This window comes from Aythya marila (assembly GCF_965140915.1).
Source record: "Aythya marila genome assembly, chromosome: 7".
In the NCBI taxonomy this organism is placed as follows: domain Eukaryota; kingdom Metazoa; phylum Chordata; class Aves; order Anseriformes; family Anatidae; genus Aythya; species Aythya marila.
Window position 1 is genome coordinate 16,111,305 of NC_139048.1, and position 23,699 is coordinate 16,135,003.

The 23,699-nt window shown below is 36.7% G+C and overlaps 1 protein-coding gene across 8 annotated transcripts in view; it reads right to left on the reverse strand.

Annotated features, from left to right (window-relative positions):
- Positions 1–23,699, reverse strand: part of CPEB3 (cytoplasmic polyadenylation element binding protein 3) — an 88,537-nt gene that overhangs the window by 58,717 nt on the left and 6,121 nt on the right. For 2 of the 8 annotated variants that reach the window (XM_082765161.1, XM_082765159.1), the window contains exons 1-3: positions 22,877–22,987; positions 21,736–22,652; positions 204–294 (exon numbers count right to left, since the gene is read on the reverse strand). In XM_082765161.1, the coding sequence (XP_082621287.1) occupies positions 204–294; positions 21,736–22,641 (997 nt within the window). In that variant the 5' untranslated portion in view covers positions 22,642–22,652; positions 22,877–22,987. Of the gene's footprint in view, positions 1–134; positions 295–18,422; positions 18,489–21,735; positions 22,653–22,876; positions 22,988–23,699 lie in introns of those variants that run through there. The other 6 variants (XM_082765160.1, XM_082765156.1, XM_082765157.1 and 3 more) reach the window with 4 other exon arrangements.

A 23,699-nucleotide genomic window follows, 5' to 3' on the forward strand; every position in this document is an offset into this window, starting at 1 on the left:
TGATTAGCTTAAGATGGGAAACAGAAGTTTTGCATAAATGACAACTCATTCATTAGCAAAAAGTTCATAGCAATACTGAAAAGCTGATTTTTGTTTAAAAACCAAGCAAGCATGGACATATGAATATTCCTAACCTGTAAAATGATTCCTCCACATTATATCAGCGAAACTCATTGGTGGGCCACTGGGAGGGTAGTGTTTACCTTTCAGAGGCTCATGATCAGTCCTTATCATATCCATTAAGGAATTTTCCAAAGAGTGCAAGTTAAAAGTGTCATAGGGCCTATTCCGGTCCTAAAAGAAAAGAAAGAAAGAAGAAAAAAAAAAAAAAAGGAAAGAAAAACGGTTTTAGAATAATCATTTTCTAACACAGGCTCATTTCTTATTTTCCAAAACTCCAAAATAATGCAATTCTACTTTTCTTCTTGATAGAACTTTTTATGTTACAAAAGAGATTGGTAAACAGAAACCTATAATTGTTTAAATAATACCCCATGTTTTTTAACTGCTGCTTTCACCACAACAGCCAGACACTGATATTTTTCAATACTTCTCTGAAAATATACATACAAACAATAGATAAATGGAAACATTGACATTCAAATAAGTTAGAAATACAGCAATATTCATGTGTACACTGGAGAAAGGAAATTGTTTCAGAGTTCAGAGATTTTTGTTTTATAGCTTCATCTACTGCCTTGTGTTGTCACAGTGCTACCATAACACAAAGCAGAAGCAAGCAATGTTCAACAAACCAGCATGAACATTTATCCCAGAAAGTACCAAGTAATTTTTCAAATGTCAACCATGAATCTCACAGTTTTAAGGAAAGTACGGTAGAAGCAAGACAAAAGAAATCATAGGACAGGATATGCAACACTTTCAGAATAGGGTACTCAAAAACCTGACTAAAGGTTTGTTTGTATTGTTTGCAAGTCTCATTGTTACCTTGCTGCAGTTCATCTTCTGCTCTTACATAATTAGAATGAAAAAATAAAATAAAAAACACTTTTAATATGCCTATTAAAATAACCACTTTCAAAAAGTTCATGAATGATGTTACAGTGTGAACCAAAGATTCACTGATCTCTCATATCTGGAGTGCTGTATGCAACGTGACAGCATAAAAAGTGGTCCCTTCGTTGGAGTCCACTTCAAAAAAACAACAAACAAAAAAACAACCAACAAACAGAAAACATTAATTTTCTTATTCTACTCACTATCATTCAAAAGTAAACCAGAAGTATATACAAGATAACATTTTTTTCTTTGGTCTCTGTATTATGCTAAAATTAATAGAATCTCAGCTGTGCAAACTGAAACCTTCAGTATCAGGTTTATGCCATCAAAATTCCTGCAACAACATTTTCCGTATGCTGGTTAGAAGTTAACCTTGCTTAAAACTATAAAATTCAAAATCTTTGGACCAGGAGCAGCAGTATCCATAGGCCTTCTGCAGCTGCCATACAAATGCCAACATTTGCATGATATGTAAAAAAAAAAAAAAAAAATGCACTTGCTCACCTACACAAATAGATCAATATATGCACATAAACACATTGCACATGGAATAAAATTTATGCCCAGGAAATCTAAAATAGATATTGGGAAAAAAAAAAATGTGTTTTTGTTTTGTTTTCTGTGTTTTTATCTAACACAATACTTAGACTCAGTGTTTGGCAACATGCAGTAGGTTAGAAAAGTTTGTTTTATTTCATATTCTTAAAAGAAATATAAAGCCAGATTGAAAAGTATCACTTAGCTGAAAGAAAAATCCATTCTTGTAATATATTAATAATTTCATATTCTGCTCAAAATAAGAAATTCAGTCATTTGTTTATATTTGTTTCTTTTAAGTACCTTATTCTGTATTGTGATTAGGTCAGGAGCTCAAGTGTTGCAAAACTGAACTACAGCATCTTTGAGAAGAGAAAATCCAAAAGTAACTATATAGCTTATATCTTGAAAAAGTGTAAGGAAGCATATTTCAGTCAGATTAGTGCCCTGATTTGCTTTACTACACAACTGTACTACCAGAGATTATAGCTGGCTAAACCAGGGCAGATTTGTTAGGATGAAGGATCCTTCTAACCTTAAGGGGAATACAAACCTGCTATATATTTTCAAGATGAAATTACACCTACGTTGGACAGAGGAAGATCAATTTAATCAAAACACTTACCAAGGCCCTTCATCAAGTTAAATCAAGGAAATGCAGACAACCAATTTTTCCAAGTGTGTTGTAGTGCATACAAAAGTATACAGTGTACTTGCTGTAGATTTTGTAGAGTTGGTGATAAACAAGAGTGAACAATCTAGCTCCTAAGCGAAAAAGCTACTACCATTACTCTCAGAAGCTTTCATTAGAAATTTCACTTCAGTAGAAACTCATTTGTAAACAGCATATTTGAAGATTGTTTTCTAAATTCAGTAATTTCTTACAAGGAGCCTGGTGTTCCTGCATACACACACATTTCCTTATTTCTCTGCATGAACAGGTTCTCCTGGTTTGGTGAACTGATACTGTTCTATCTCCCCGTTTTGCCATTTGCATTGTTTCATCAGACTACCGATCTGCTGCCAAGCAGTCCCAACAATGGAAACAATTCACAAAGGTTCTCAGCAGCACATGAAAATGTTGCAAGAAGGTTCTGGGACTAGAACCACAGTCAGAAAGCAAAATATCAACCACAGAATGATAAAGCAGACTAAAAAAGTTTGGAAAAGCAGTTTGAAAATCCTGCCACTGTGGAAAATCTGCTGGGGCCTAAACATTACAAAGATCTAAATAAGGGACTAAATCATGGATAAAAGAGAGATCTGAAGTCTGGTCTTGGCTTTCCACCTTTAAATATTCTACTATTCATTGAAAATGTCAAACCACACAGTGTCTACAAACTGTCTCTTTATTTATTAAAGAACAAACAGTAACTTTCCTAGAAAATATATGCAGAGTTTTGACAGTAAAATAAAACGAGATATTACAATAATCTGTTTTACCTGCCTTTCACACTCTTCTGCATATGCACTATACTAACCTTTAATTACACAACCATAATAATTTTTCAGAGGTCTCCAGACTCCATCCAATGAACATAATGAACCTCATCTAGGAATGAATCAAACCTGTGCTTTGAAGAAGTCTGTTTATCTCTAGGACTGACGCCTGTGTTGCTTACTGCAGGAGATGATTGAGGTATAACCTGTGTTGTCAGCAAATTCCAGAAAGGAAAAAGATATTCTTTAAAGTTAAGGGATACCTTAATTATGAAACAAAGATTACTTAGCAATACCTGTAAGTTCTCTGAAAGATGCAATTTACATGTATGTATATCCTATTATTTGAAATCAAAAGAACTTTTCCCCTTTGCTATACCCTGTAATAGAGTGCACTTTGTTTTGTTGCCTTTCCACTCAGAGCACGGGCATGTAAGGGCAAAGCATGCCCAGCACAACTTCAGTCCCTTATCAGTAGACACACAAACCATGCCTTTATTGGTGAAGAGGGAAAGGTAAAGATGGGAAAAGAACATCTGACCACATGGGCTGTGAGTACCTCCATGATAGTTATAAACGATCTTTAAATAAATGATGGTCCACATGCATATGCTTACAATACAGATGCTTTCAAAGAATTTTCCTCATCTTAACTTATCAAAATCAGTTTTGGAGTTCTTCATGTAAACAGTAATAATCACCACTGCTTTACCAAACATGTTAGGACCACTTAAGGCTTCATTGGGCGCCAGGCAGCTGGAAACCGCAGACTGCAAGGGGCATTTCTCATGGTGCTGCTGTGGCTACTTGCATTCCAAAAAGCTGCATCTCCAGCACAGCAACTGATTCCACCTTACAGGTCTCAAAGATAAATGGATAATAAATTGCATCAAATAGACGCAAACAGTAGGAGATCTTCAAAAGGTGGAATAACAACACAAACATAAAACTCTTGAGGGAGAGCACAAAGTAACATACTCCATATTGGCAGCATGAGCTAACACAGCAAGATCATGTCTTGAATTAAGCAAAACACTGACATCACTTCAAGAGTTGATACATGTCTTTGGGATGGGGGGACATGGGACAGCATGAACTAGACCCTAATACAACCTGGCTTCCTCACTACCTCTTTTAGCCTGAACATGTAGCCCAAAGGAATTGGAACTAATGAGCTGAAAAAGGAAATGACCAACATATCCCAACAGAGAACCACAGAGAATATACACTTTTGCTCCTGAAACTTTTTTCCTCTGTCTCTGCAAAGGGTTATGGCAGCAGACACTTGACCCTGAATTGATTAGACTACAGTCACAAAGTGGAAAGTCTTACCCCGAGAAGGCATGTCAGGAATCTGACACACGTTGCCCAATCCTAGCTACCATTCATACTCAAAATCCTTAAACAAGTATTTATGCACATGTTGAATCCACATCAGCAGTCATCATTTGTAACATCAAATATGCATTTAGCCATGAGATGCACCCAGTCTGCCCAGGTTGTAGTAGGCAAGCAGCAAAACCTCAAGTACCTATGCTCTTCCTTGTGTTTCTGTATTTCAGCCCCTCTACTAACCAACTTCTTATTAGGCTTTCTATGTTCTGAACGACGCCTCAGTTTCAGAAGTTGATTTCTGAGTTCTACATTTTCCTGCTGCCCTAGATTTTCACGCTGCCTGCACCAGCACATGGAACAACCCAGCACAACTGTGCTGAGCAACAAGATGGCCTCCATTCTGAACTATTCAGTGCTTCTAGGAGCACACCGGAACTGGAGTTGAGCTCAGAGAAGTCTGAGCACTTTGTACTCACCAGATTCTGGGGGCATTACAAGTAGTATTTAGGTCAAAGGAAGAGATGAGATTCTGGGGAATGGCTAAAATTCTTATGGTTTAAACAACTTAAACTTCCTATCAAGGCAAACGTCTTCACCGTCGTCACTGCTGTGTTTCATCCTTCTGTGCCTGTGCACAGCCAAGTCTGGATTTGGCTGCATAAGATTGCTAAGCATTGCCAACTAAAGCTGAAGTCAATGGAAGCACAGCTTTGAATAAATACAGTACAAAATGCCAGCCCTGTTTTAAACTGGGCTTGCTCACTCTAGCACCTGCAGGAGGGAGGTTATTACTAAGACAGGAGGAAAACAAGTTTGTCTGACTCCAGCATCCCAATCCAAAGCAGCAAGAACAGCAAACTGCAAAAAATGTACTATGGAAGTTGGGCACAGTCTGCCATGGTGGCGCACAAGTGATCGCATATGGCAAGCTCTGAATGCTTGCCGAGCAATCGCTAGCTCCTAGCAGCTTCCCATGATGCAATCCCACTTGCACCCTCAGTAAGATTTAATATATATCCAGGTATCCCTCGCAACAGAAAGGAAATCTGAGGAATACAGTCATGTGGTAAAGTAAAATGATCACTTTGCAAAAGAACCAAAAAACCTGCAAATAGCAAGTGTTACTTCCTCTGCAGCTTGGTGCTGGAAAGCTGCCAACACCAACATGACTGACACCACAGATGCAGGAAGAAGCTGCACAACCAGAAATTTCGATATTTTTTTCCGTATATTGGATTTCATAAAATTATAAAAATAAAACAAAATAAATAATGAAGCATAAAATATAGGTAGGAGGAAAAAATAGGGTAAATCTGTCTATGCTCATGGTGAAGAACATTACAGCAGAGCTACTAGCACTAACTCTCAATGGAATTTTATTTTAATTCCCCTTTCTTTATTGATCTCGCCAGTTAATGTTGGGTACTGTTAAATTAAGCTGGATATATTATGTTCTTTCTATGGAACAAAAAAGGGATTTTTTTCTAAGGTTATTAGTGTTGTTAGAATGTCCACAGAAGAAATGCACGAACTTCTCATACACTTCTCTCACCACCAGCTAGCTGTAGCATATTTTTTATTTTGGTAGGTGTCCAGGAGTTCACTGGGCAAAAGGTGAATTTTTCTATCCTTTGAAAAAAGGAAAAGAAAAAAATCTCTAAAAAAAACTTTAAAGAAAAATTAGGAAGTTTAAAGCAAATAAAACCAACATCTAATGGTATATACATTATGGAAATACTTCTGTATCATTTGAACATTAATATTTCAGACCTCTAGTTCACAACATTGAATCCCCTTGACTAGATTACATAAACTTTTATAATTAACATGCAAGAATTCAGATTGAATCCAAAAGCTGCAAGAACGTCCTACTCAGTCTTCACTAAGAAAGGTAAATATTGCATGCAAGCTTTACCCCCCCTTATAAATTCTGAGTTCTAAAATGCTACAAGGAAACCAAAATCTTTCAGTCAAATGTTGGCAGTTTTCATTTCCAAATGAACCAAAAAGCACAGAAATAGGTAGAGACAGAACAGGCGTTATACTGAATTACCAATATGACTGATAATTATATTATTCATTTTAAAACTCATTTTTCTTGGCAGTTAAAATGAGATTCCCCTTTTGTACAAATGCAAACTACAGGTAGAAATGTTCAGGCTTTATAGGCATAAGAATTGGCATTGCAATCAGTTAAACAGAATGTCCTATCAAATTACTAAATATTCAATATTTGCTTGCAAACTGCAAGGAAGAAAGTAATGGAATTTACCCTTCCCTCCCCTGGAGGTGGTAGCTCCAGGGCAGGCTGCCTCTGGGCAATCCACATTTTGGAATTACAGGGAACAGACCAAAATATGTCACTGCTGGGTACAAACTAAATACAGTTCTCTCTTGTTCTATATTATATTGTTCATTTCTTTAATCTTCTCAGCAGAGCCTTACTAAGCAATAACCTACTTATTGTGCTGTTTGAAGCATCCTGACCTATTCTTCCAACACGGGCTTTGATAATATGCTAATGTACTACTTACATGATCATTAGTGTTATTTCTCTACCTAAAATTCAAAGATAATATATCATCTAGTCAAAAGCTTAAATCATGTAACCTAGTGCTCCAACTGGGAACACTGTTTATTATCAGCAAATAAAAATCTAATGCACTTAGATATTACAGACACCTCCCTTTTGCCACTAAAACAACAGCAATTAGAAAACTTGTTAAAAAAAAAAAAAAAAAAAAAAAGGAAAGAAAAGAAAAGAAAAAAAATCTACAAAAAATGCTATTATTCTTACACCCCTTATCCCTTTACACTATTGTATGGAATGATCTGCAGACATTACAGCTGTCTGAGCACTCCCTGACAGCACTGACGTTTAGTCATATTTTGTTCAATGTGATGTTTTAGATAAAAATCTGCTCATCCGTCCAGTTGCTGAATGCCTCTCAAAAAGCTGATGTATTCACTTTGTATTATAGTAACTCATTCCAGTAACAATTGCTTGTAACAATTCTAAAATATAGGATTAAAGTAGTTACACCCAAGATGATCATCAATTCATAAAAACAAGCAAGTGGAAAAAAAAAAAAGCATCAGCAGTGGGATTTAGAAGGCCATTCATTACACCCTTGAGCTATTAAAATGACATAATTTAAGAGGTTCACTGGCCTGCCGTGCAAGAGTTTAACATTGATAAGTTACATTTGGGCTTCCACAGCTCTGTTGAGTAGAATTATCCCTGTGTCCCATAGCAAGGAAAGTCTTACATTGACCTAAGAATTCACCTTGCTAGCTCCATCAGCACGAGTTAAGCACAAATCTAAAATCCCAACATTAAAATACCTCTACAGACATGCAAAGACAGCAAATGGAGAAGGGAATGTTGCAGATGCTACAGCATGAAAGGGTCTGCACTGTCTGAACTTCATAATGCAAAACAGAGTAGAGATATACAGTGCAAGGAAATCATCGTCTCAAAAAGATTTACAAAATGAGAAGTCTATTTTATGATGCTATAAGATAACAAGACAAAATAGGAGACAGAAAAGCATGCAGGTAGGAACTGTCAAGCAGATATCTGAGCACCACTGCCCAGCAACTTCATTTACTTTGGCCACCACAGAAAGGGAATCTCAAGGATTTCTCTGGAACAGAAACAGTCGTTTTGTTTTTCCAATAACCACTGACATGGGATATAATGCCAAAATGTGTTGTTGTTGTTTTTTAAATAAAAGTTACTGAAATGTTTAAGCCTTATGGCCAACAAATATTGTCTCTCACCTAAAGCCACTGTGCTTTTAAAAGCAACGTGACTAAAATAGTATCTAATTGGCATATTTCAAGCCAGGTCTGTTGTGTTCAGAAAATAGTGACTCCTGAGCAAAACAATTTGTAGGTGCCAGAACTCCAGCTAGATATTTCAAGCAAAAAGGAATAAGATATTTCATCTGTTCATCCCGAACAAGTTCGTCACCTCCTGGTTTAGAGAACTACCCTTAGAGAAGACAGTAATTTTTCCATTCCAATGCCAATATAGTCCTTTAGTTCTGAAAGGAAAAAAAGAGGAAAAAAAAAAAAAGAAAATAGGAAAGTACAGTGGGAATGGCTGTTCAGTAAGAAAAGAAAAGTGAGGTCATTTACTGAGAGATCTAAAACAGGCCACAAACACTCTCAATGAAAAACATCTCCCAGAGAAGACAAGAAGGTGACCTTCTCAGTGTGATGTCACTTTGCATCCAGCAGGACTTCAAAAAAAAAATTAAATTTAACCTATTAGCTGTCATATACTTTTAATTACCAAAACCATTCATGTAAGCTGTCCATATCCTGACTTTATATTATTACAGCACAATTAATATGCATGACAAATTGTGGCACAAGAATTAAAAACCTACTTTAAAAGAGACACACACAAAAATACAGCCTGCCACCTTCTTCCTACACCTTCTTGCTAACAGACACTGAAAATAGTTTTGTTTTGTTTTAATTATTATTTTTAATGATAATTCTCACAAGAACAGAGAAGATACTCACAGGAATAAGAAAAACTTTCACATTAGAGGAGCTGAAACTGATTTAGTACAGGGGAAATAGAGTGCTCCAGACAGGGTAAACATTTTCAGACAGAAGTCATCAGATTTGCAACAGATTTTTCCTTGTTTGTACAACGTAATAAGAACTGACAGGCACCTTAAGAGATTTTGTTATAAAGAAAAGAATCAGGATGTTCAGCTACATAAGCATGTGTGGGGAAACTTTAACAAGTTCAGCATTAATAACTTGGACAACAAATGTCTAGGAAAAAGTCTAGCAAGACAGATAAAGAATTAAATAAATAGAATCAGGAGAAGTCAGGAGCAATTAACGTGTGCTCCCTAATCAGTCTTCACATACAAAGGCAGGAGTCAAGTTGACAAGGGCAGAATACAAGACAAAGCAGTATCATCCAGTCCAATTATAGATATCAGTGTGAATGTGAATACTGTTATCAAAAGGAACCTGAGTTGGTAATGCAGTTGGCGGGATGACTAAAGCAAGAATGTGACTAAATCACAGGCAAGAATGTGGGTAGTGTGTATATCTGACTGGTAAAATAAAAATGAAATGCAATGACTAGAGCAGGATATGAAAATATACAAGACAAACATTGTTTCTAGTTTTTATAATTGAAATTCAAGGTTATATTTAAGAAAGAAAAAGTAAAGATAGCGTAGCATCTCGTAATAATCATGCAATGTCCTGCAAAATATGAAACCTGGTTCTTCAAAGAGTACAATACAGCTGATCCAGCAAGGGCTTCAATATGGCACTTCGTAAAGTGCTACAAGCAAAAGTAACAATATAAATGGCAAAAAATAAAAAAAAGAAAAAAAAAGTGGTTAATAGTGCAATTGAGATAAGAAAGAAAATTTTAAAAAAGGAAAAAGAAAGAGAGCAGAAATCACCTGAAGTTACTAATGGAGTTTTGTAAAAACAAATCTTGAAACCAAATTTATCAATAAAGGTGGCATTACATAGGAATACACTAATGATATTTGCAACCTATCAATATACAGGAGACCAGCTTATCATACAGAAAGAACTGAATGAATTTGAAGAACTGCTGCAAAGAAGGATGATATTTAATATTAGTAACTAAAAGGTCATGAGCTCAAAGACTCGTCTTCACTATAAACTGGAACCTCAGCAACCAGAAAGGACACAGAAAGGAGAAAGATAAGAGTTTAGTATATTTCAGGACAATTACAAACAACAAGCATCAATGTAACTGAAAAGCCAAACAAAATTCCAGGCTCTATAAAAAAGGGTTGGATGCCTTTTGCATCTTTCCACATCTGCATTCAAAAAAGTAAGATATTTTCACTGTATTCCCTCTTTTACATTATTCCTATTCATCTACATGTCCGACTGAGCTGCGTTTTAAAACCAATTCCAGTTCAAGCTTATATTAAGACAAGGTAAAATACTAACAGAACATTCTCTAAGAGCTGAACCCTTCCAAAAAAAGTGTAAAATCTGCTGCAATCCATTTTCAAGTAGTTTTAAATGGAGCACAGGAAGTCACTTACTTCTCCCTTGCCTAACACGAAAGAAGTTGTTATATAAGTAATCTTCCATTTCTACTTTGTGAAACCATGTCAGAGGAGCGTGTTCCTGTTTAGACAAGGCATAAGAGACTGTCTACAGAAGCTTAGATCAAAACATCACTTTTTAGCTCTGCTGACAATTACGGTCAATTTTATTTCCCAAACAACACAGTACAGCGTCATTTAGTAGCAGCCAAAAGCAGCAGAAATCACCAAGCTGCTGAAATGCAAAACCCAGCCTAATGGCTGCAAGGTTTCATTTGCTGAAATTCTCACGTACAGAGAGCGAATAGGTACATTGTTATCTTGGATACCATACACAGAAACACTGCAACTTCACTTTCATTTTGCATTATAAAAATCCTACTTTTTCTCATACCTGACTTTTGTTTGCTCCATCCTTTTGTTCTGCTTCAGTCTTCATACTGCAGTTATCCACTGCCTAAGGCTTTGAGTTTTAAGAAAAGCCCTTTCTGTTACTATGAGATGTTTCACTGTTTTGAATTATTATTATTTTTAAATGACACAGGAATAAATAAACAAGCCTAGAACAAATACACAAATATGAGAATAACTTAAAGTGATGAAATACTAGACTGTTATATTAATCGTAAATTTAAAACTAAAAGGTATCTTTATAAATGCTTTAAAGAAAATCTCAAAACCGTGAAGTATACCATAAACATTTGACAGACTTGGTTATTAATAGATCTTAATGGTTACTAAGCACATCAATAGCTGATATTGTTTGGTTACAAGTCATCTGTTAATGTACTGAACCCTAATAATTAGTTCATACATTAATCATTTATTAAACCTTTACAAATGTGTGGTTACTCTAAAGGTCATGTAGCGAACGGCAATAATACTAGCTACCTACAGGTTAATTCATTAACGCATTTAACAAATCTCCTTGACAAAGTAAAATACTGCATTAAAGGATCTGCCTAAAAACCTCTGTTTTCAGTGGAGAACGCTTCCTTGTCAGACCACAGGGAACACAGTAGTTAGTACATTAGACTTACAGTTTCTGAAGTATGATCTTTTGATTGCTGTAAGGCCATATAACAGTTCATGGTTGTCTGTCACATGCTGCTAATTCTCTACCATATTTCCAGCTGCTTAACACATGATAAACTTTTTAAAGCTTAGATTTCTGCCTTTTACATTGTAGGCATCCACCTAATAAACTAAGTAGAGGTAAGGTCACCTGGACCTGGACTACCATAACATACAAACAAGAACTGCTCACAGCAATTCAAGCAGAGCTTGTCACACTTGCATGAGATAGAAAATATTACTGAACATGCAAAAAACGTGTTACCTGAACTGAAGTACCATACTTACTTATAAAAATAAGGGTTATATTTTCCAGATATTTTTTCTCAATTTAACACTGCCTTCTTAATACTTAATTGAATGGTCTGGAAGGATTTATTATTAATTTTTGATTTTTAGATCAACAGGAAAGAGAAAAAAATTAGTTCACAAGAAATAGAAAAGGTCAATAGAAAAGAGAAAAGGCATGCCTGGGTGTTCACAGTCGTGATAATGGAAGGCAAGCTTGAAAAAATGGAGGCAATCTAGCATTTAGTAGAACTCGCAATGCACTGTTCTGAGATACTGTAAGTTAACAGAGCAATTTTGTTCATTTCTGTTCTTAAGTTTATTTATACTATGTGTGTTAATAAACTAAACTAAATGGTAGAGATGATGTAGAGTACTGATGTTATAGTTATGATGTAAACTTTATTCCTCAAAACCAAGTCAGACACACTAGGTTGTCCTTTTTAAAACTCGCAAGGTAGAAATTATGTAATCATTCAAGGCAAAATGGCAACTTCTTCCTTTTGTTTTTCCCCTGCTAACAGCTAACAAACAGCAGCAGTAAAAGCTTAAAATGTTTCCACTGCTTCAAAGATAACAAAGTAGCAACTTCCAAGGAGGAATTATGAAGTTTCCATTAATCCAAAATATTATTTTATCATTCAAGTCTTTTAAAATGAAATGTTTGTTACATTTAATTTTTCACAACTCTCATAAGAAGCCATAATTCCAGACTGCCTTTAGGAAGCAAATCTTACTTGCAAAAAAGGCTTTACCACTCTGAGAACACAAACAAGCTTCAGCAGATGAGTAATTCAGAAATACATTACATTATATATAGTACCACTTTCTAAAATTGAATGACATTTCTCATTAAAAGGTCAGCTTTAAGTTGCTCACACTGTTGCCAAAAATAACTTTTTAGGGCGTCTTTTTAAGACCAGCACATCTCACAATAATTCTTCCATGTAGGAAGGGTGAACTTCACCAGAACATCCACTTACAACTATGACATAGAAGAAAATTATATTAAAGAGAAAATGTCCATGTTAGATAAATAATGTTTCTAACTTTGCAAAAATACTGTTTTCTTATGTCAGATATGCTTTTATGTCAATCCACGTGAAAATCCATCCCAAGTCACACATTCTGGAAACTGGGTGAGGGGACGAGAAAAGAAAATCCATTCAGCACATTCAAACTAAGTGTGTGTTACAGAAATTTAACCAAATGATAATTTAGAATTTTCATCTAACATTTCTGACAACTCTGTCTTACTTAAGTCTGTTTAAGCCTATTTAAAACCCCTTATGCCATTATGTTCCCACACAGAGCAAGTGAACATGATTCACCTTATGACTACAGAAGTTTATTGGGCCTTGCCCTGTAGCTTTAAGCTTTGACGTACAAAAAGCAAAATAGAGAAGGCCAACTCAGATGAGAAGCCTCAGTTAAAAAAGGGATCAAAAAGCAGGAACAGAAAGAAGTAGAAGGGAAGTTTGAAAGGAATGGAGTTGAGCAGTTCAAGGCTGGATGAAACAAGAAAAAGGGGTTAGGCCCACAAAAATCACACTACATCCAAAACCTTGGCAGGAATCCCAAATGTCAAATGTCTCTGAAACCCATTGACAATATGTGCTCTATACACATTACTTTCATTAACTCTGTTAATCCAAGAACAATCTGTGGTGTTGATCAAAAGATTGCAACTTGGCTGATGAATCATATGAATGTCATCATCATAACATGCAAGACAATCTGTGGTTTTGCTTAAACATTTGACTTAAGCTCTAGGAAATGTGAAAGAGCTCCGAATTTTACAAAGCCATACAAAGAGATAGCAAGTGCAGAAGCAAGATTGTTAGCGCAATTTAAGTTGTACCATTCTGCATGAATAAACCATAGCTAAGTGTATGATCCTTTTTTTTTTTCCCAACACAACCCGTTTCAGCCAGTGTCCAGAATAAACCTTTGCAGTGATGTTTTTGAGTAATTAAAGTTTGTTTATCTATGAAAGCTCTATGTTGTTTCATGCAGAATTTGGAAGATGTGCAGAAAACAACACAGGCGATTGAAAGAAGCCAAAAGTGGGTCTCACTTGAGGAAATTACATATTTTCCTTCTTTTCTCTGATGAAGAGTTTTTAATTCCTGAATAATTGCTCAGTAACTAGACCTGTTCACATGTGATAATTTATTTTCTTCACTTTCTGGTTCCTATTCTGATATTCACACAAGCAGCAAACAAAGGCAGTCAATGGATGTTCTGCATGGAATAAAAAGCTATGTATGCTAAATATTTCAGAAGAAAAAGCTTTTTAGTGTTCTCAGATTGAACACTGAGAAGGAAATGATTTCTCCAAACACTGTCTCTTACGTACATTTAGAGAAGAAGGAGTGGTATAATTCCTGCTAACTCTAACGTGACAAGACAAATCAGTATATATCACAATCTGTACAGTGCTTCTCTTCTGTAAGATCTTAGAATAATGGACAGTTTTATGTCTGGGATGATTCTGAAAGGCATGCAATAAAAACAAAGTCATGTTGAATAATGAGAAAAAGGAAGGTATCAGTTGGCTGTGTTTTACAAATAATACTGTGAACTTAATAGAAAAAATAAAATCATATAATTAAAGTTTATGAAAAAGCAAATGAAAATGATGACCAAGTCTGAAGATACACAGGCAAAGTGTCTGCAGAATTTCGCCACCTACATTTTTAAAAAGTCTGAAATTTACAAGTAATAAAAGAGGTTACAAATAAAGACCTATTTCTATAAACAAAACCAGCACTTTCATCTAATTTCTTTAAAACACCTGTTTGTCATTGGTATGTACATGCTTTTTGGCAGTTATTAGAAATGCTTCTGCTCTTTGCGTAAATTTCTGCAAAATGAAACAAGAAAAAAATGAAATAAAGAAGAAATAACTAAAAAACATGGTACCTTAAACCTAGTTACAAAATGTATGAAATGTTAGAATAGCCTAAGAGTCAAAGAGTCTAAACATTGCTCTGACACACCTGTTACGCAATAAGAACAGTGAACTATTACATTTCAACTTGCATAACCACTGAAAACAGTTTGACATTAAGTACGAAAAAAGGTAGATTATGTCAATAACAACAAAATCTACTTTATTAATTCTAGGGCAGACACCATTGAATATTATTAGAATTGTTTTCTGAAGAGAATGAACTGTTTAAACATATCTGTATGCATCTGTTTATGCATGTGCATATATATTGTAAACATATTTATACACAAAATGCTAATATTACTAGGAATGGAAAATTTGCCTAAAGCTTTGCAATACACATTGTTTATTTCTCTCATACTGTGTGTTTCACTTACTCTTATTACTGGCTAAAAGAAAAAAAATATTATCTCTACGCATATGTAGACATTGAGGAAGCTTCCCTACAGAAGGGAAGTTATTAGACCACGCAGCAACAGGAGGAGTCCAAAGGGGAATTTAGCTAACCTTACGCTGAGTCAACAGGAACTAGAACATTCTGCTTCCTGCCCTTTCTGAAACTTCATTTCCATCCCACCTTACTGACTGTGTAGGCTGAGACAGGAAGTAGCGAGACCTACTTCAGGCAGCATCTTGTGAAATCAAGTACCTTAGGCTTGCAATGGACTAGAAGGGGACCAGAAGTCCGATTACCTCTGAGAGAATGCAGTAAATCCTACCTACTCCTGTCATCCCCTCACTTGAAGACCACATGGAATTTCTTTATCTAGCATTTGATACCTTCTGACAGTAAAAGCATGATTTTTTCAAAGACACGGAATACAAGTAAACAATCCTCCTCCTTGCCTACAGAATACGGTGCTCCATTTTCAGCAGGTAATTGCAATCAACAATTACACATGAACAGCTTTTTATATTGACTTCTGGGAGCTGAGAGACAGGGAGGGGGAACTAGAGAAGAAAATAAATACTTTTTACTTCTGAAGTCTTCTAACTGCCATTATGCTAGAGGACTTGAGCAGATCTTTCTCCTTAAATAACATATCACATGTTACTATTATAAAAGCAAAAGCAAAACAACATGCTTATTTTGGGAAAAAGCAGTGACGTTTATCAAGGCCTTTATTTCCTTTGGGAGTTTGGAATAACATCTTGATAATTTTTCTACGGCAAGTATATTTTATTTACAAACGGTATTTTCAAACTCCTAAAACTATCTCAAGAGATCAGTAGGAAAAACAAAGGCCAAAGAGCCTTTGAATCTCTCTTAAAGATCACCACTGGCTAGTTTTGGTATTTTTCCCTTCAGGCTAATTTGAAAGTCTTGAAAAGCACATTAGTCTACCCAGTCCAAGCAAAACTCAGGTCTCTGTAGTTAAAATCCCTATGTAACTTCAAACTAAGCAGTGCAATCTTTTCATTTTCCCTTGCTGTGCTTCATCCAGGAAGCACTCGTGACTGATCTTAACGAAAGGAGAGCTATTTTACCAAATGCTAAGAAATTGAAACATTCATCATCCATACAGCAAACTCATATTTTCTCCTTGAAAATCACCTAAAAGAGGGAAACACTGATTTTCCATGTCTTTCTTCCTCTTATATTCAATTCACAAGAGCAGCCTTTAGGCAGAAAAATGAAACTCTAGGAAGACAATCCAAGAAGGGAAATAGCAAAATGCTCTTCACCTTCTAACATGTCTCCTTAAGGAAAGGCAGGTAATTTCTTCAGCAAACCTTTAAGACAAATTATTGCTTTGTTGTACTACATTAATACCATTACTGCTTTTGAGGAAGTCCTTCTCTATATGAAGTTGCTCAGACCATCACCTGCATATCAAACTTGTTACCTTCGCTCTGCCTTCACAAGTGTGGAATGAGGGTTTATCTATGACTCAACTGTTTACTCAAAATCAATAAAATAAGTAATTAGAGCTCAAATCATCACACTTCAAATATTGAAGTGATGTCTTTATTATTCTATGTTATTGTGTCTTAATTAATTTGAAAATGCAGACATTTAAAATTAAAATATCTAAAAAACTGTAATGTTATCACAACTACTAAAGCTAGAATGTCAGGTATTAGTTATCGCTTTTATACTGAAAGACTACTGAGATACCATAACATGCCTTCTCACACTTCTATATTCCAAATCAGGCTACTTTTTGTGTTATATATATTTTGTGCAATAGTAACATCAGAAGCGTGTAAGGCAGCGGGATAAGGCAGGGAGTAGAAAAGCAGACTTATTTCCACAACTGGGTCTTCTGTGTGCATTTGTTTGTTTCACATACTCACAGGCTGTCAGTACTAGAGTATCATCAGATAAGAAACAGTAAGATTAGACTAAACTAAGAAATTATTTTCAAGATACTAGTAGTGCTACTAATATTATGTACAGTTACCTACCATACTGTCAGCACCCTAAATGTCCAATTCAGAGCAGAGAAATAGTGGTTCAAAAATAAATTTATGATAGACTTACCGCATAATATGATTTTTGGTTGAAAATAATACCTAGACTTAAACAAAATCTTTTAAAATACAGTCACCAGGGTACAGAGCATTTTTAGACTGAAAAAATCCTCGACTCATAAACAATGTTACAAAATTGAAGATAATATATTTTAATATTTTTCCCTAAGACGTGAGGACAATTATTCTGTGTATTATTCTACTGCATGTGCATGCATATTTTATAGGTACCTAGGTGTGTGCATACACAATTTATTATGGATATAAATTTGCACTGGAGTGGGTAAAGCTAGGTATGAGCTAATATCACAGGCCTGAAGAACTTCAAGTGTTCAAAGAAAATATTTTCTTAAGGAGCTGTCTGTTAATTATCAGCTGAAAATCGCGCTAAAATTATAAACATTACAGTGGCCATTCCCACGCTTGTCATTTCACGCAGTAAACAGCTACAATGTGTTTAGTACTACACATGATGAAGGACTTGTGCCTGCTAATGTATTACTAATTAGTATATGTAAATCTAAACTTCTAAATATACATATATACAAGCACATATTTCTGCATATATCCATATATTTACAACAAACTGGCTGCATGTTTGGAATATTATTTTTATAAGGTACATAAAATTATAAGCTAACTTTAGAAATTTTATCTGGATCTAGACTAATTCCTACTGAAACCAATGGAAAACAATAACAACAAAACTTTTGCAGCCCAGTTATCTTTGATCTCTGTGCAATTAACACGCTCTGCAAAAGAAGTCATACTAAAACTATTTTATCCACAATAAATACCACCTTTTTATTGTTAGAGAAGTATCTATCAGTAAAGCTGTCAAGCCTGACTTGATGTATGCCAGAAGCTTCAGAGCACGAAAGTGCTATGCGGCTTTTAAATCTGCAGCTTGCAATTGTGCATTTTTTTATTGTTTCTGAAGAACATTACTAGAAGAGCAGCATACCTGACAACATTTGCACAAGTTCTGGCAAATCTTTCACTTATTTGTTACAGTGATATTTTTAAACTTCCATATGGTTGACTTTTGCAATTAACAACTGTCCTTCTAGCATTTAATTCCTTCTCTATCTTCTCCACAGTAAAGAAAATTTCTTATCCACACTTCCAAGGATCTATTTCAAGCACTATCAATCCTCCCAACCCCACAAGCTGTATCACAATATATTTGTATGGACAAAAGCCAAAAGAAATTTACCATTCACCTGCGAGAACTGAAGGACAAGAGTTCTGGGAGCAACTCAGAAGCACGAGATGACAATAGTTCTCTTCAAGCCCCACTGCTCTGCTGTAAAAAAGGAACTGAACCGTGGCCCTGGTTCCAGGGACAATCAGTTAATGTCAACCTCAAATACCAGAGAGGAGGATAACCTGGCATAATGGCACAACACTACTGCCTGTCACATGACAATCACAGCACAGGAACTTGGCCTGAACCTCCCATAAGCCAAAGAATATTCAGAACACATTGGCCGCATTTCTGTATTTTCTATCTGGCCTTGTTCCATGTCTATTCCTGCGATCTCATCTCCAACCCTTACTTGCTGCAGAACACTCCATTCCATACCAATTGCTTCTTTTGCTTTCCATTCCAACTATCAGCTTTGGATTTTCAGGTGGATTTGTTTGTTGTTGTTGTTTGCTTGTTTGTTTTTAATGTAGTGCAATCAGTTTTCCTCCATGAGCATATGAAAACAGTCCCCTTCAAAGCACGTTCAGTTGCCTCTCAGCACTGATCACGATTCAGATGCCAACAGTATTTCTACCAACTGATGCTTTAAGTGTTCTCATATAATTCAGCACAAGTATGTCAAAACCAATAAGGCAGCTGCCATGAGTATAAGGTGCACTGATTCAGGAATAAGGTACTCTAATTCAGGAATGAAGACACATAGCATTGCCTTATACACATGTTCCTTAGAGAAAGATTTTCCTTTTTTTTTTTTTTTCCCTAGAACTCCATATCTTCATAACGAAATAAATATAAACCAAAACGTTTAAAAGGTCTTATAATCTCAAGGTAATAGAAAAGAATGAGTTAATACAAAGAACTTGCTAATGTGCATTAACATGTTTACTTGCATGGCAAGTTCACAGAAAGGTATTTCTGAAACAAACAATAATAAAAAAACACTTCAATTATAAAGTGTGGCAGATGTACTTGGATAAACCTGCCGGAATTTCCTGATAGTGCTGACAAGCAGAACTTACTCAGTCAATATATTGCCCAATTTCTATGAGGATAAACAAACAAACAAACGCAACAACAATCCAGGCAGCAAATATTGAACTCTTATGAATTTCATTTTATCAACGCAGTAAACAGTACATGGAACAGTTGCCTCCTATTAGAACAGTTTCAAGGTTTCTTTGGCAAGTTGTGAAGTATAGGAGCAATCAACATTAATCCAGATCACATCCTTAGTACGCAAAATTCAGTAATTCTCGTTAAAAAAAAAAAAAACCTACTAGGAAAAAAAATTTACAAGTTTTCTGAGTCTCTGAAATCAGACTGTTATTTGAGCTGGTGTTCAAAATAGTCTAAGTATTTGCTTTCAATTGAAAAGAAAAATACCATATTATATTCAGAGAGAGAAAAAGAAGTTTCCGAGTTTACACATTGACTAATACATTACCTTTTCAGAACCTTAGTTAAAATCAAAGGAACTTTTATTTAAAGTATTTATCTACTTTTTTTTTTTCGCCACCGATGACTAAATACCAGACAGTTTAATTTGTGACAGTTTGTAGTCACAATAATAAATACATAACGTTGTATGTATGTATGTGTAAATACATAGTGTTGTATGTAACGTAAAAAGATGTTTTACTGAGCAAACCACAGAAATTAGAAAATTTACTGTTATTTTTCCTATTAAATCAAATTTACCAGAATTTGTAACACCTTACAGGGAGACAAATGAAAGAACACTTGTAAATTGAAACATTTCCCACTCCTAAAACAAGAACTGGGAGATATATTCACCAGCTTTTATGCTAGGGCTTTCTGTGCAACCTAATAGCTTCACTAGGCATATTGCATCTGATGTATAACCTTTCTCCAGACTTCAATGCTACAGAGACATTGCCCAGCAGTTTAACAGAAGCCACTCCGCCTTCATTTAGCGTAGCCAATAAAAAATTAGCAACTCTCCCTTTAAATAGAATGAAGCAGCAAAATGAAATTTCAGGGCTGACTATAAAATGCCCTCTTTGAATGGGACTGGAAAGAGTACAGGAATGCATATATCTTACTTCAACAATCTCTTAAAGTGAAGGGAGGGGGATCTTGATTTATTTATTTATTTTGTTTCTAATGCTAAGTGTCAAGCTAGATGCCATTCTTACAGATCTGCTAAGTTAAAAATGTTTGAGAGTTTCTGGTTTACTGAGAAAGCATATATGAATGATTTCACTGTAATCCAAACCAGAAAATGTTGATATGTCTGAGACTAAAAACAGCTAGCCTAGCAGAAATTTGAGATTCACTTCACCTTGTATAGATATAGCTGCAAGTATATGCTCTTTCTTCAACTTAAAATGGATTTCGCACCATGACAGATTTTGTTCTGCATTAAAATTGCAAATTTTCTATGTGGCCCAGTTTCAACCGCAATTGATCTGCCTTGTCGTCATAAATTAAAAAAAAAAAAAAAAGTGAAGGACACTGCAGCTTTAAATATTTCAGAGCTATGTAGCTAGTAAATAGACTCCATTGCAATATGGCTCTGAAGGTCGTGTCCTATTGTCTCTTTTCTCTGCAAATATTTTGAACAGCATAAAATGGTTTATTTTATACAATACCTCCCTGCCATTTCTAAAACATGTCAATTGTATTAGGCATTTCCTTACTGGAAAGGACAGATACGCCACTCTTTCCATACACACCCACGCTGCTTCTAGATGTATTCAAAGCATCCGCCGTGAATATAACAGCACGGCTGTACATGTCAGACATATACAGTCTTTCATATGTATACCTTATGATAACAGACCTTATGTTTAACCCCCCTGTTAAACTCCCCAGCATAAAGACAATTAATTATTTCAGTGATGATAAAATAACTAACTGGATCTCAGGTCAAATAGCACCTTCAGTTAAAATTTATGTGCCAGTTTGGAAATTGAAGCAAGCTATTTTAACATCTCCTGCTTCTCACATATGGGTGAATGTAAAAAATAATTATTATACAAAGAGCAGCAATAGAACATAGTCTGCCAAACCTGCTTTTCATGTAGAAAGGCTAGTTACTACCTTTCTGATGGTACAAAAAAAGAAAAACAACAGTCGCATTTAAGAACAGATTACAAGAACAATAAGACCTAATGTTGAGCCAGAATTTGGAATCTCTGTGTATGCACTCCCTAGGATCAACCCCACTTCTTTCATATGAGGTGACAATTTGGTGCAGATATGAATTATGCCTCTCAGGTAGAACAATAAAGTGAAATATCCCCCTGCAATAAATACACCGTGTGATAGCTGTCACCACATAGAAGGTACATGTAATCATTTACCTGAAAAGGCAACAGATTGTTGCCATTGTCCGTCCTGAATGCGTTGTCTTCCATCCAGGATTTGGGGGTTAAGGGTGCAGCCCGTGGGAACTTCGGAGGGGCAATGACATTGCTGGAGAACGGCTTTTTAAGGGGTGAAATGGGATTGAGGGGGGAGGGTACGCCGACCCCCACTCCCACGCCGACCCCCACTCCAACTGCCCTTCGAGGGTCCCTACCAGCCTGCAGCCCACCCCAAGGGTTGGAAGGTGTACTCCAAGCTGCATTTTGATGGTTATTCCAGCTGGAGGAGGAAGATGAGGAGGCAGAGGAGGAAGACGGTTTGCTGGTCATGATGGGCTGATGACTGTAAGCAGCATTTCTCTGGGCAAAAGGTGCCTGATTAGGGCTCACAGGTGACCTCCGCTGCTGCTGCTGTTGCTGCTGTTGAGCTTGCTGCTGCTGCTGCTGATGTTGGTGGTGTTGAGTCTGAGCTAGGCCAATTTGAGGCGAGAAAGTGCCACCAAATACAGGGTTGACATGGTGTGGAAAATTCTGGAAAAGCATTGTCCCATTGACTGGAGTAATCCCTTGGAAAAAGCTATCATCCACCGTGTTTGTGGTCCCTGTAGACCAGGTGCTGCCGAAGGAGGGAGACAAGGAGGTGCCGGCTGCAGGTTCTTGTTGAGGCTGGTGAAAGCTCAAGCCAGGCAAAATGGGAGACTCCATCTGCATCTTCTCCTTGCTATTTTGGGAAGGAGCTGATGTGCCGATACTAGTCACTGAACTGTTGTCTTCTGGCTTGGGCGTCTCCGACGAGATGGGCGTAGAGGGGGCTTCTGCTGAGTTTGGATCTTGCTGCTGCTGCTGCTGCCGCTGCTGCTGGGGCTGGGCTTTGCTTTTGTCCATCAGTAAATCATCCTGCATGGTTTGCGCAGCTGAAACAGTAGGGGAAAAAACCACAAAGACAGATTATTAACATTGTCATTCATACCACAAAGCAGGCTGTTTTAATCATTTGCCGGCCAAAAATCTCGTCCTATTGCTAGTGCTACGCTACAGCAAGTTGCAAGGCAAACCCGTAATCTTCCCCCTCCCCCATTTAGGAACATGTAAGCTTTGATCGTGCTAGATTGCCTTTAAAATATTTAAGATGCTTCACCCTTTTTGATGCCTTGTTTCCCTTCAGTCTAAATGAGAGATGTGCTTATAGGGCAGAGATATACAGCAATTTCGCCACGTCTCTTTTCTCTTACACCGGAACTCAGAGCTCTCACCCTGCAATGAGAAACTGATTCTGGTTCCTGTTTTTCCAAGCACCCTCCTCCTCCTCCACCTCCTCCCCCTGGCTATTTGCATACGTCAATAAATACTGCTGCGTCCTTCAGCAAGGTTAAAGAGACACCAGGCTTCGCTCTTCTCCACCCCTTTCTCTAGCAGGGCACCTTTAAAGGAGCCGGCTGCCTATTTTCCGCACCTACCAGCTGGCCTTTCGGGCACTTGGCCTGGGCAGGGGCGAAGGGTGCGGGGACCGCGGCCCCTCCCCGGGGGTCCCCGGCTTTCGGCCGCCCCTCGCTGGAAGCAGGCCGGGGTTGCCGGCAGGGAAGAGCAAGGCCAAGAGGAGCAGGCAGGGAGGTATTGTTAGAGCGTAATTCTTCTGGTGCTTTCACGGTGAGAAAGAAAAATGGGGCACACCGAAGGTTTTCAGTGGAGACGTGCCACCTTCTAAAAGTCATCTTTAAGCGTGCAAGACAAAGACTAGGCAAGCAATTTATTTGCCAAATGTGCATGTAAGTTGAAACGTTAAGAAGCAAATGCATGTAGCGTGACTGAGCCTCGTATCTGCTACAAAAGCTGCTTCATCTGAAGCAGATCCGATAACATACTTAGATTAATATTTCAAACCACAATAATAATGCGTATACAGACATAAATGAACAGCAACTGCATGAAACTAGAACAGGAACCTCCGCATTTCTCAGACT